The sequence below is a fragment of the Taeniopygia guttata genome, chromosome 1 (assembly GCF_048771995.1).
Source record: "Taeniopygia guttata chromosome 1, bTaeGut7.mat, whole genome shotgun sequence".
NCBI lineage: Eukaryota > Metazoa > Chordata > Aves > Passeriformes > Estrildidae > Taeniopygia > Taeniopygia guttata.
This window is the reverse complement of record NC_133024.1, coordinates 29192141-29206056: the sequence shown is the minus strand read 5'-3', so window position 1 is coordinate 29206056 and position 13916 is coordinate 29192141. Positions and strand designations below refer to the sequence as shown.

Sequence of the window (13916 nt, the reverse complement as noted above, 5' to 3'; positions counted from 1 at the left end):
GTGTGCAGTTTGCAGACCAAACTGCAGCCAGGCAGACTGCTGAACCTCGCCTGCCACGTCTCCTCCCAAAGGGAGGGGGCTCTGCTTCTGCCTCCACACTTTCCCACTGACTTTCTCCTTGCTGAAACAGGAGGAAAAAGCAGAGATAAAAACCTTCTGCACCTTCTGGAGAACACTGGAACCTTCTAATTTATTCTGACAATGGTCCCTTCACACACAGTTCCTGCTGCTGGAAATCCAAACACGAATTGATTTGCGGCGCGCTATTTGCGTCTCTAGCGAATGAAAGACGTTCTGGGAACACACAGCCTTTGCATCCAAGGTTCAGGACAACCACAGAGGTCACACCTCACTGCTTTAGTGCCTTATCCCTGCTGTGGAAAGAGTATTTTCTGTCCCTTTGCTTCGTTCTTTTCCTGAACCAAGAGTTGCCTACGCTGGCTGGCCCCTTGTGTCCCACATCGCTGCTGTTTCACACCACAACACTTGAATGGCCAGGATGTACAATAAATATTCCTCCCAGAGAACTCGGGGTTAGTCACAAACTGCCACTGACAGCAATAGAAATTAGAGCAGATCTGAACCATTCCTGCACATGTGCAGGCAGAGCATCAGCACAGACACAGCCAAAAGTGGGGGCACTTGGTACAGCCCAGCCATGACCTGCTCTGCAGCAAAGGCAAGCTCTTCACAAAAAAACACTTTTAAACAGGAGCTGTCTCACGGCCTCAGTTAAAAAAAGACTGATTTTTTAGGTTGTTACAAAGATATCTTGAGTGCTGTGATTTGGAGGAGGACTGAAGGCATGAAATAGAACTTGTTGGGGATTATTCTGTGCTAGGGGTTTTCAGTAGCTTGGGGTTACTTCTAGGTTTTTTTTTTTGTTTTTTTTTAATTTAGAGTTTCCATGTACTTGGAAATTTCATCAGCTTTCTTTTTGATCAAAAAAGAAGTTCTATATATTTTTATTTTATGATTCGAACATTTTCATTTGTGTGTTTTGATAAGGTTTTGAAAAAAGTATTTTCTTAAAGTGGGGAATCAGAAAACTTAGTGAAAAATTTTTGCTTTACACCTTATTTCAATTTGAATGTCAGTATGTGTGTTTGTATTTCTATTCTGTCCAAGAGAGAAGGTGGAATTCTGATGGCAGAATTTGATAAGTTCAGTTCTAATAAAGGGTCTTCCTTCTGATTTGCTAAACCAAACTTCCTGTTGATCAGTTCTATTTCCTTTTTTTGTCTCTGATAAATACAGAAGTGACAGTAATTCCTGTGAGGAATTGTTGTAGTGCCTAGAAAGAGGTGTTTAGTTTGTATTTACATTAGTATCTGCAGAACTACCATTTACATGTAAAACACAACATAAATTAACCAGAAAAAGCAAAATTGTTATCTTCTCTTTTGCCTGGAAAAAAAAAAAAATAGATGTCTTACTGTTGTCCAAGTGGTTGGCCTTGATAATTTTTTCTGAGTAGTCGGATATACTTGAGCATTCAATCTAGGAAAAAAAGGGAAAAAAAGAAAAGCAAGATAAAGAGCAATTTATGTGTTAGAGAGATCAGCAGTGTGAATGAAAACTATTCACTGAAGGCAGCAAAGACTCTACCAAGCATGTAACCATTGATAAAGAGTAAATCAAACCTGTGGGAAGGATCATAATTAATGATACTTTAATATTTAAATTGTAGTCTGTGTCTGAGTTAAAGTGGCTCTTGTGGAAAAGATTGCTTTCAAAATTATTGAAATGTGAAAAAAGAAGAGGTTCTACCTACAAAATGTACATTATTAACTATATTTATTCCTGATACTTTAGAATATTGCCTCCTCCCCCACAAAAATCTGCTGAATTGAATGAATTAGGATGATGCTACATTTCTATATATATTTTAAAACAAAATACATTCAAGCTTTGTGAATAATAGTAAAATTCAAATATGCCAATACTGGTCTATGCCAAGAAGCAGTTGTTTTCTATGTGAAAAACCTGTATTCTTTAGAAAAGCTGCTATTCAAAAAGAATGCAGTAATTTAACATATAAGAAAGGACTGAAATTTTCTATTTAAAAGAACATCCAGATATGCCTGGCTTTTTCTCTGACCAGTTCTGTGCTTTTTCTAGGAAAATAATTACAGAGTGCATCTTTTAGATTTGCCCCTAATCTTGCTAGAATCTGTGTACTAGCATAAAAGCATGTTTGCAATGATGTTTAATATCTTTTAGAGAAAAACTACATTCCATGAATCTCTCTGGGTTTTGTACCCCTTGAAAATCATAAGGGCCAAAGTTGCTTGTAGTCACTGAATCAGTTCCTAATTTACCTCTTCCTAATTTGGCATTAAATGGATGATACTACTTTGCATAATCCTTGTCTCCCTAATTCCCCTGTGGGAATGTCAACTAGAACTATATTATCTCTAATGAAGTGGTTTATATATCCAATGAATCCCATTTAATCTCTAAAAGCTAAATTGTGCTTGACCTCTGTGACAGCACTCACAGATGGCAGGACAGCGGATACAAGGACACACAAATCCTTTATTCTTTTTATATTGTGCATGAAACACATAATAACAGGCATATTGATTCTGCTTAGCTTGCCTGTGGATGTAAACCATTCCTAAAATATCTGGCTCAATGGCCTGAGCATAAATCAAAACTGGCTTGTGGAAAGGAACACCTGAGTGGCAGTCCAGGGAGTTCAAGGAAGAAATCCTTTGGGATGAGGGCTGTGCTTTTGCTCCATCCAGGTTTTTCCCTCACTATAAACCATATAGACTGTATGCCCTGTCTGTAGTTACTGCCATTATACTCATTTTCCCTGTCTGGTATTTTCAATTCCACTGCCCATTTTGGATGGTTTTTAAATAAAGCAGGCGTAGGTAGGTGTTTGGAGGTTGCTTTCCAAACGTTCTAAAGAACAAGGTACAAAGAAATAAAAAGTTCTTTCTCATGAATGACAACAAGTTTCCAAAAATCTGCTTCAGATGCAAAGAGGCAAAAGAATAAAATCCCCAACATTTAAATATTTCATGAAGGACTACATATTTAAGAAAAAAAACTTGCTTTGGGGTGGCTAAAGCTGTGCATCTGCATTTTGACTTGGACTCTATACTGTGGTGTAATTTTATTTTAAAAAGCAACTCATTTCAGAAAAAAAGAAAACTGAATTCTGCAGATGAAGAAATAGAGAGAAAATTGATGTTGTTAGATTCTTTTTTCTTCAGTTTTCTTTCAAGCCAGTGATCTGCTCAAATCTGTCCTATTTCGCAAAGCATTTGGATTTTATGAAAAGCGCATGTTCCAATAAAATAAGTCTGTACCTGAGTTTACAATCACAGAATCGTAGGATGGCTTGAGCTTGAAAAGAGCTTCAAAGGATTGCCCTGATTCAAGTGAAGGATCCTGTTCTTGGCCATGTTGAAAATCACAAGGTTGACACAGACCCACTCCTCAAGCCTGACAAGATTCCTCTTTGTGGCCTATTTTCCCTCAAGTATATCAGCTGCACAAAGCAGTTTTGTGTCATCTGCAAACTTGCTGAGGGTGAAGTCAATCCCACTATCCATTGTCCTTAATGAAGATCTTAAATAGCAGAGGTCCCAGCATGGACCCTTGAATTGCTTCAGCTGTATCTGGTTCTGTGTGTGCATATTCACCTCTGCTTTTATTTTACTTTTCAGTCTTCAATCTACTGTTGCAAATGTCTCCTCATTTACTGTGGTCTCCTCCTGAAACAGTCACAAGATCTCCAGATTTCCCCTGGGCTGTGTCCTCATCACCACCTTTTTATACAAAGCAGCTGACATCAGCCTTCATTTTCTCTGTCTGTTTAACTCCTTCTGCCCTGCACTGTCTTGTTTGTCTGAAAATACCATGGAATTCAGATAGTTCTACTGCAGTGACTGTCCTGAATTTTGTATGACTAAATGTAGCAGATGAACCAAGGCTTCAAGGGACATTTTATGTATTTTTGTGTCCCTCGTTGACCCCTCCCAAGCACAAAGAGCTATGTGTCAATTCTATCTCTACGTTTCTTACTGTTAGATGAACATCAGGGCATGGCACACTGGTACCCTCCCACAAGGTTTAGGGCTCAGAGCAGGTGAAGAAAGAAGAGAAAAAGGAGGGGGCTGGTTCTGTTCAGGTTGTAGGAAAGATCCCCCCACAATCCAATAGCAATCTAAAAGTATCCTAAAAGGGCTTGCAAAGAAAGTAAAGTCAAACTCCTTTCTGAAATGCACAGGGACAAGACAAAAGTCAGTAATCATGAGTTGTGGCAAGAGAAATTCCTGTTGATTATAGGCCTAGAATAGGTGCTGAGAGAGTATTTAGAGTCTCTATACTTGGAGATTTTACAAATTGGACTGGAGGTGTCCTTGGCCAACTTGATAGAGCTTTAAGTTAATGATTCTATGATTTACATCTCTTGAAGACCCAGAGATAATTCTAGCTGTTGGCTTATGTAGTGGCAAGGAATAAGTTCCAACAGTAAGTAAGAAGAGAGAAGAAGGATCAGACAAAGTAGTGGATGAATTTGAACCCAAAGAGAGAAAGTGTGAGTAAGAGGAGAGTGAATTCTGTAGTCAAAAAACCAACACTCTGCATTTGTCAACAGTTCCCACATCATGCTATTTGAAAAATCACATTTAACTGTAGAGAAGAAACTGGAACATCACAGCTCTGTGAAATAACTCATGGCAAATGTTTGCTTTTTAAATGGAACACTTACAGTTTCCAATGGCAAATATGACCATGAATTCTCAAATTGACTATAAGATTGCCACAGCTAGGTTTGAAATGGCTGCTTGTCCAACACAAATCCACTCTGCAGCTTGCTGTGTACAGGGTTCATGGTGACACAGCTCATCTGACAAGAAAGTTGTAATTATTTGGCTGTAGCAGAAGAGTTTCACACCTAAGGGAGTTCCTCTGAGAGTTAAGTTCCATGGATAGCACACCCACCAGCTTCAGTGATGAACAGTCCATCAGTGAGCTGGCACTGGTGTGTCACTGAGCTTTATAAAGTCCTGAGGTAAAGTCTGAGCTCTAAAGAAGTCCAAAGGGGAAAAAAATAAAAACCAAAACCCAAACACAAAAAACCCTCACAACAACAAATGTGGGAAAGTATTTTCTTCTACTTGGTGAATTTTCTGCCTGTGAGCCAGCTCACTGTAGAATCAGATAAGCACCAGTTCCAGCACAAGGGAGGGAGGAAGACCATATGGCCAGGGATCTGAGAGATGGGAAGGTGGGAGCACATCACCATCATTTTGTATATGCTTATACTTCTAGAGCACTGCAACATCTTTGCATGAGACCTGCATTTCTGCATCACAGAAAGTTGCTGGTTTATCCTCCCTGAGGCTTTGAGGTAATAAATCATATTAGTAAGTAATACTTGCTTTACAAGAAAATACATTCCAGCTGCCTATCTTGGGCTTAAACTCCAAAACTTTTTCCAGCACCTTTTGATTTCAGCTATCTAGAGTTCCACACTCTAGTCTGATATTCAAATGAGATACTCAGAAGTTACAGTGGATTTTGAAAATATAAGCCTGAGAATTGAAAAGGCATTTCATGTATCATTACCAGTGATAAAGACACACAGTTGGGGTACTTAGAGACATCAGTGTCTTCAAATGCACAGATGTACCCAATTAAGTTTTAGTAAACAATTTTGTTGAAGTACACTGAGAAATAGGATCTATTTCCCCTTTTCTATGTTGCATTGTGTCTTCAGGGCAAACAGAAGTCCAAAGCAAAAAGAAACTGCATTTGTCATTTTGGAGTCAGTACAAATAAGTTTGAATATACTTAGTAAGCAAATCTATGTTCTCTGTAATGACTTCTCTGCAGAGAACAGCACATTCATGCTCTTAAAGTTCAATGTATTTAAGGTAATAATTTCCTTCTGCCTCTGAAAAGTGTTATTGTTGGCACAGAAAACATGCACATGCTTTCTTGCACAATTTGCTGAGTTGTAATATGCAGGGAAAAGTGTATTAAGGAAATGTGTTTCCAAGACTACAAAGTTGCAGACCCTGAAAATTTAAAAAGCAAAATAGTTCCCTTAACCCCTCTGAGTAGGAGTGAGTCTCTTTAACATTTTTTTTCAGCCAAGAAGAAATGTGAATATGTACCAGAACACCAAAGGTTCCACATTTGAAAAGATATTTACATCCCCATTTGGAAAAGGTGCAGTAGTGCAAGTCACAGAATACAACAGAACTGCACTGAAGTCACCATAAACCAAGCCATAGATGAGCTTGGAGAGTAGAATTTCGAACCAAGACATGTAAAAAAAGGTAAATCACAAAGCCAAATTGTCAGGCAAAATGCACAAACAAATTCAAAATGTGAGATAAAATCTTCTTACCCCATATACCTTCTTGGCTCCTGCCTTTGCAGCAAACATGGAGAGGATTCCCGTGCCACTTCCAACATCGAGGACAATCTTATCTTTAAAAACATGTTTATTGTGATACATTGAGTTTCTATAAGTTAATGTGCGCACTTCATCTTTTAACATTTCCTGTGATGAAAATAAAAGGATTGTGTCACTATTTGAAATGCTTATATGCATTCCACACTGCTGCTGAATGCATTCCCTTGCTGTCATTTAAGCATTATTAGCACACAACATGAAGGGTTTCTCAACTACTTTGGGGTGCACACATCAAAGCAACTGTAAAATGCCTACTACTTAGAGCTGAATTATTAAGAAGCAGCATGATGTCCCTTGTATAATTTTGTTCTGCTATTACTTCACTGTTACAATCAACAAGCAGAATGTAATCTAACCACAGCACTGCTCTGAGAATAGACAGAAGCCATACAGAAGCCAAACATCCCTTTACTTCTAAATCATGCACAGCCCAGAGCCTCCTTGGAGGGACCTTCTGAGGTTCCTCTTTTAACAGACAAGAAATTCCAGAAGACATTATACAACAGCAGGCTTGACAGCCTTGCCCATGTGAGGCAGAAGCCCATAGCAGAGCTTAGAAATCCTGTATTGTAAGGTCCTCCCTCACTGCTCTTTCCATTTATTTACCTGATCAATTTCCAGAAGATATTAATGTATCACCTAGACTACTATCCCGCTAGTTTGAGATGCCATTGTTAGGTGCTGATTTTTGATGAACTGATAGCAGTACATTTAATTCCATTGATACCTTGCTTTGTCTTGTACATCCATCAGTCAAACTATATCGATGAAAAGGACCCAGCTCAAGACCTGGGTGCCATTTTTAAGAGAAGTGTAGACCATTCAACACAGACTTTAGTTTTCTGAAAATGCTTCTGTTACATCTGGAAGACTGAAGGTTTGCTTATACTATTGCCTAATTTCATAGTTTGAACAAGTAGACAAATTAGTTTTTCAATTTCAGGATGAAAAGGATCTGTTCACTACCCTGCAGTCTGAGGCAATCATGAACTGGATTGTTGCATGTACCAGCTGCTTACTTGCCTGTCTTGGCAGGACACTGTGTGTGCTCAGTAACTGCAGATGAATAAAAGGCAACTTTTATCATAAATCATGGTTTGGTACCAGGCAAAGAGCAGTCCATCACCACTGGAAAGGTGTGAGTACACCCTCGTGGAAACTGCTTCCACACATATTAAGAACAAGAAGATGACTGGGAGTGTTCAGCAGGGATTTGGAGATGACTGAGCACTTGGTATCTTTCTGTGGTGAAATAATGAGCTTTGTGGATGAGGGAAGGGGAATGAGGAAGAGGAATGTTTTTTATCTTGATTTTTTTGCAAAATTTTCAACATTTTTCCCATAACATCCTCGTTGAAAAATGGATGAATTATGGTCTGCATAAATGTTCAGTGCAGTGGGCTGAGAACTGACTGAACTGCTGCTCCAAAAATGTTGTAATGAGCAGCACAAAGTCCATCTGGAGGCCAGTCGCTAGTAGTATTTTCCCAGGTGTCAATACTGATGCCTTTTGGCCTGTTTTTCAGGTGGATTCATGTCTTCCTAGGAGACCTCAATCCTCAAAGAAGGTCCCATAGTAATAAAAACCAAAAAACTTGTCAATTGTGGACCTGTGGTAACACTTCTCCTCAAGTCCTTGTTTGTGCTGTTGAAATTGAGGCAAAAATCCACCTGGCACACCTTGCTGTTGATCATCATTCTGAGAGCTGCCCAGTGACACTTCGTATGCTCCAGGTCCCACTGGTGCTCATGTAGAACATCAGAAGGCTCTAAGGGCTGCTCTAAGGGATGGACAAATGTCAACAGCCTCTCCACAATGTCCCAGAACTAAATGCCTTGGCAGAAGGTCTTTTCATCAGATGGGGGGTTCTGTACCCTGCAGGTGAGAGCCTTTGCAGCTATCACTTGTCACCTGCTCCCCGTGCTTCTGCCTGGATCAGAGCCCACTGGTTCTGGAGGTTTTTTGGACAGAACTTCCTGCCCCTCAGCTACAATGAAGCCACTGACCCTATTCCATACCCAGAGATCTGCAGGTGGATCAAGAGACTCCCTCCTGTTCCCAGCAAGAACAAATTTCCAGCCTTCAGCATCAGAGGAGTCCCCACTTCCAAACCTGGTAAGTACAGACTCTTACTGTCTCTCCTTTCACTGTGGTTGGGGTTTTAGGATCTTGTACCTTCATGCTCTCAGACAAGATCCAATCAGTCTCTTCTTCATGCCCCTGATGCTTCAAAGTCTGCCAGCCTCCTCTGTCAGCTCCTTTACTTGTTGACACAGATTTTTACAGTGCACATCTCCTGCAGGCAAGGAAGAAACTTCCCAACTTCAGCAAGAAGCTCTTTGCACTCCCTGAGACCTACATGGCTGCATCCTTCCATTAGGAGCTCCATTTGATTTATGGTCTCTGATGTGTCTTCAAAATTTCTCCTAGGTCTCCTTCCCACTCAATTGTTTCTCTATCTTCTCCCATTCTTGGACTGAATTTCTGAATGCTACAATGGCAAGATGTTATTGGCAGATATAAATCCTTTATGTTTACACCCCACAAACAATTACTAGAGTAATGGAAATATATATTGTTTGTTATACTGTTTGTGAGGAGTGCACTTAGTCATTTCACGTTTGCTTTTTTGCATCCTGCTCTTAAAGATCTCATCCTCTTGCATCACAAAAATATCAGCAGGGCAAGGTATCAGTGACTTCTTTAGAACTTGTCTACAGTTAACATTTTGATAGTAAATGGTCCATCAAGTATTTAAAATTCTTTCCAGGAGTGTATTTAATGGAGGTGATTTGGCTTAATGTTCCCATCAATGCAGTCTGTGCATTCAAGTTACATGCAAGAGTCAAGAAACTCTTTGGCTTCTCATGTCAGCTGAGCAGCTGTTCTGCTGATGTCTGTGCTCAAACATGCAACAGAACAAAATCCCCAACTTGGCAATAAGGGACTGCCCATGATTGTGGCTGGGCTTGGTTTGCAGCCCTCATAAATGCACTGCATTGGTGCACTTGTGAAATTCACCTCTGCACGGACAGCTACAATAAGAATCTAAGTGGGACAGAGGTTTTGAGTGCAAGTCTCTAGAGAAGTGGGTGATATCTTTGGCACTTAACCAGACTACACAATAGTCTGAGGAAAGAGAGAGCAATATAATCATGAGCAAATGGGATACAGATAAGGAAGTAAAAAAAATAAGAGAAATAATGAGAATTATTATTATTACATTGTTAGTTATTTAACAATCACTGAAACAAAAATAAAGGTTACCTCATGAATTCCAAAGTGAGCATAGGAATCAAAGTAATAATCCCTGGATGTCATCTCTTCTGGATTGATGAGCTTTGCCATCTTGCCTCGGCCCGGGCAGCTTGGTTGCAATGGAACATGGATGACAGACTGAACAGGCTTTGGAACAACAGTAGGCTGAGGAGGCTGGGATGGAATGGTGCAAACCTAGGAGAACATGGAATATTGTTAGGAGACATAATTAAAAGAAAATATTTCTCTCTATGTCTAGCATAGTGGTATTATTGTTAGTGCTATTGTTGTAACTATCCAGCAGATAACAAGTCCAAAGACACCTGGTGTATCGTAAGTGAAATTTAGGCTGCCTTCTGTTCCTGGATCTTTAACTTATTTGATGTCTTGAAATATTTCCTTCATGGATTTTTCCTTAATGTTTCTCTGCAGATACCTAAATTAGTGCAGAGTAATGGTAAATTATGGGTGTTGGCTGATAACTTATTGACACAAAGCAGTAAAGTGCTACTTTTTCTCCATTAATGTCCTATTCTGTCAAACTGCCACAGGTTTGTGAGAGGCAGGTTGCAATAAATAAATAGTTCATGTGCACAGAAGAGCTCCCAAAAAAAGGATTCCAGACACAGTGTTGCCAACAAGGGCAGGATTCACAATCAATTCTTAATTATCAGGTAGGGTACCTGTCTATATTGATGAGCTAGGTCTGAGAAGGCTCACAATATCTGAAAGTCCCTGATGCTATCTGAAAGTCTCTCAGCATATCCAAGAAGCACTGTAGGGAGCTGTGTGGCACGTTTGGTCCCTTCATGTAGTTTCCTGTTGTTGGGAGATGCAGGAGTTACGTGTTTGCAGCACACCATGGCCCCCATTAATTTTTTTATTGTGTACTGCATCTCCAACACCAGCATTTTGATAAACACAGAATTCTCACACCCCCTTGGTTCAGATTTGATACCTGTAGCACATAATTTGAATGTTTTTCAAATATGAGGTAAAACAGACCCTGGTCTGGCCCATGTGTGTATCTACATTTTGAATCCCTAATATGTAGCAAAATGCTGAAAACTGAGACAGAGCAATATGCTACAGCTTCACCTAAGCACTAAGTCACCTGCAAATTATGGGTCAACAGCTTCATATATTAAGGTCAATCCTACTTTAAATATATCATATCCTTTTGTACTTTTAAAAAATCTTTTTCAGATTCAATAGTTTCCCAGTGGGGACCAGAGTTGCCTGAGCCTCTCCTCACTACTTTCATAAAGTTCATGCTGTCTTCTATAGCTTGGGTACTGTGAGGTGCCAATCCCTTGTACTGTCTATGAATAGCATCAATTAGCCTAGTTCAGTTTGCTTCAATTATTAAAAAAAAAAAAAAAAAAAAAAAAAAAAAAAAAAAAAAAGGAGGAAGAGGAAGAAGAAAAAAGGCCCCCACATTTTGTAGATTTCTATGTGTCATCTTTTGATGGCTTCTTTGGTCCATCTGTTAAAAAAGTAAATACCATTGGTTTATGTTCCTGTAATATTTTTCATCTGCAAAGATACAGAAGTGCTTTATTTATAGGTATTTTCTATTTCTTACACCTTTTACTTTATCATCTCACTCTGTTCACCTCACATGGTTCACCTCCCATGCAGAATACGCTTGCTCCCAATTGGTGTTTGCATTTCTGTTTGGTCTTGTTTCAAAAATGTCCATCTGCAATCAAGTAATTACTCTTAAGACATTGTTTCATTGCCTTTCCATTGCAAGCAGTAACACTGAAAACTTACTCTGTCAGTGTTTCTTTTAATATTAAACTCTTTAAAATATAAACCTTCTACTTTTAATTACATACTTGAAGTTATATCGTAACTTTTTTCTCCATTGGCACTCACCCTATGTAATTTTTGCAGTTACCTTTTTCAGCAGTCCTTTCTGTATTTGTCTGCTGGATTACAAAGACTGAAACTGTAGGTGTTTGAAATTCTGTTTTATTATAATACGAAATGTGTAAGGTCCTACACTTTCCTCCTAAATCTTACCCTCTGCATTATTTTACAATCAAAATACATAAGTTTATATAAATTACAAAATAAAACAGTCACTGAATTCTGTTCCTGTCTTACGTAAGGATGTCTCCAGACACACAACAGTGCACCACAGGAAATTGCTCAAAAGATATGTAATGGAGAGGTCATATCAGTTTTTGTAAATGAAACCAGGGGGTTTCTAGCATTTCTGCTGCTGTCAAACTACAAATTTAAATGTGGTTTACTGTACAACAGAGAGCATTTGCTACAGGAAAAAGGCTGGTCTTGAAGGCAAAGCTCCCATCTGGATCTCAGGCAGTATCAATTCTGCTCCTGGCTGCATGGGAAGGTCCAGACAGGATTATGAGAACAAGGTTAGTCTCACTAAAGATACTGAATTAAATTAATCCTAACACTTAGGCTATGAAAGATCATTCAATTTCTTTCCTGTAAAAGAATTAACATCACTGTTTCCTGGTCTGCAGCTGAATTCTGCTATGGCCAAGGGGTGGCAAGATAACTTTTATTAAACTACTGAGACAGTATTGCACCTTTGACTTGCAGTACTTTTCAGATTTATCCAAACTACCTGAAGACTTACTGCTCTCTACTATGCATCTACATCTTTACCAGGAAGAGCATATCCCACCCAGCAGAAGAAGTAAAAGCCTATTAGCTCTGCTTCTCAGCTACCTTAGTTTGCAGCCAAGCAGCCTGTGAAAAAACGTGTTGATGGTGTTTGACAACATTTGGCTCTGAATACCAATAGGTCCATCCTGTACTGTGGGTACCACAGCCTCATGCAGCAGGGGCAGTAAAAAACTCCATAGGGGTGGTGATCTTCTCAGCCAGCAGCACTCTGTCACAGGGACCTTAAACCAGCTGCCTCATTTCTGCTTTAGGCATTCTAACACAATGCAGACCTTCTGAATTCAAACGGTGTAAATTTTGCAGCACCTGTAATACCTCCTGCTGAAATTTCTGTGTGTAGCACTGTAATTCTGGAATTCCAAAATAGTATCACAATTATAAGAATTAATTTTGTGAGTGGGGCTCAGGAAATCCCTCTGTCAATAACTTGCCACATGAAAAATTCCACTTGAGAGTGACTTATGCCCTATGGCAACTAACATCTGGGGAAAACATAAACACAGTGGATAACTGCAGAATAAAGAATTGCAATGAAAGCTATTATTTTTATCAGAAACAATAATGTCTTTCAGTGTACGGCTCTGAGATTGTAAACTAGAAAGAACTATTCTTTTAGCGATATGGTATAATTGCTTAGGGACAAAACAGGCTTTAGAACAACAGCTGTCAAGGAAAGACAACTTCCTATATTCTTCCCAGAACTGAAAACAGCCCTTGATGTGATTTGCAAGCTTAGCATATATATATATATATAGCCTACATGAGGAACAACTCATCTTTTGAATAACACCTGAAAAGGGAAAGCATCTGGGCTGGGGGCAAACCTCACACCAGTGTAAAGAATCTAAAAAACTCTCTCTGCAGAACCCATGTATGGATTCTGGCCAGCTGCACACAATTCCAGAACACTGGCTTGCTGCTAATGCAGATGAAGTCGGAAAGAATGGAAGCAGCTGCTTCAGAATTCATTCTTCACTGTGCTAATCATGCAGCCCTCTATTTTTCCATCTCCCATGTGGTACTGAAGGTGGAGGTGGGGGGTCTGAAGGATCTGAGAAGCCATCTATCACCTCTTTGTGACTGAAATCCTACCTTTGTGTACCATTTCCATATTTAAATAAAATTAAATTAGAGAAACACTTTCTTACTTTTAAAAATCAAAATTTATTTCCTCTTTCTTTGTGGACTGGGTTGGTGCACTGCAGGTGTTCAAATGTACTAGCACAGGACTGGTTTCCTTAAAAGCTTTGAATTCTCACAAAAGACAAGATTCGTAAAACTCATTGTTTCTCAAAATCCCACAACTCAGCATCCTGATGTAGGTTTCTAAAACATATACAGGTACTTCAGTGACACCTCTGTGTGACTTGGATATAGGGTTGCCCAAGTGCGTCAATGGGTACTCTTGAAGTTCTTTGAAAACTGGACCTAATCCAACATGGACCAACAAGGCTGTCTGGGTGTGCAAAATACACAAAATACTCCCAAAATACAAAAGAGAACTGGGTATTCAAAAATCATGAGCTATTTTTGAAAATTTGA

At 39.3% G+C, this 13916-nt stretch overlaps 1 protein-coding gene across 4 annotated transcripts in view; it reads right to left on the bottom strand.

Moving 5' to 3' along the window:
- PRMT8 (protein arginine methyltransferase 8) overlaps window positions 1-13916 on the bottom strand; it is a 57248-nt gene that overhangs the window by 15739 nt on the left and 27593 nt on the right. For all 4 annotated transcript variants that reach the window (XM_002194525.7, XM_072926194.1, XM_072926186.1 and 1 more), the window contains exons 3-5: window positions 9717-9902; window positions 6380-6535; window positions 1437-1500 (exon numbers count right to left, since the gene is read on the bottom strand). In XM_002194525.7, coding sequence (XP_002194561.1) covers window positions 1437-1500; window positions 6380-6535; window positions 9717-9902 — 406 coding nt within the window. The remainder of the gene's footprint in view (window positions 1-1436; window positions 1501-6379; window positions 6536-9716; window positions 9903-13916) is intronic.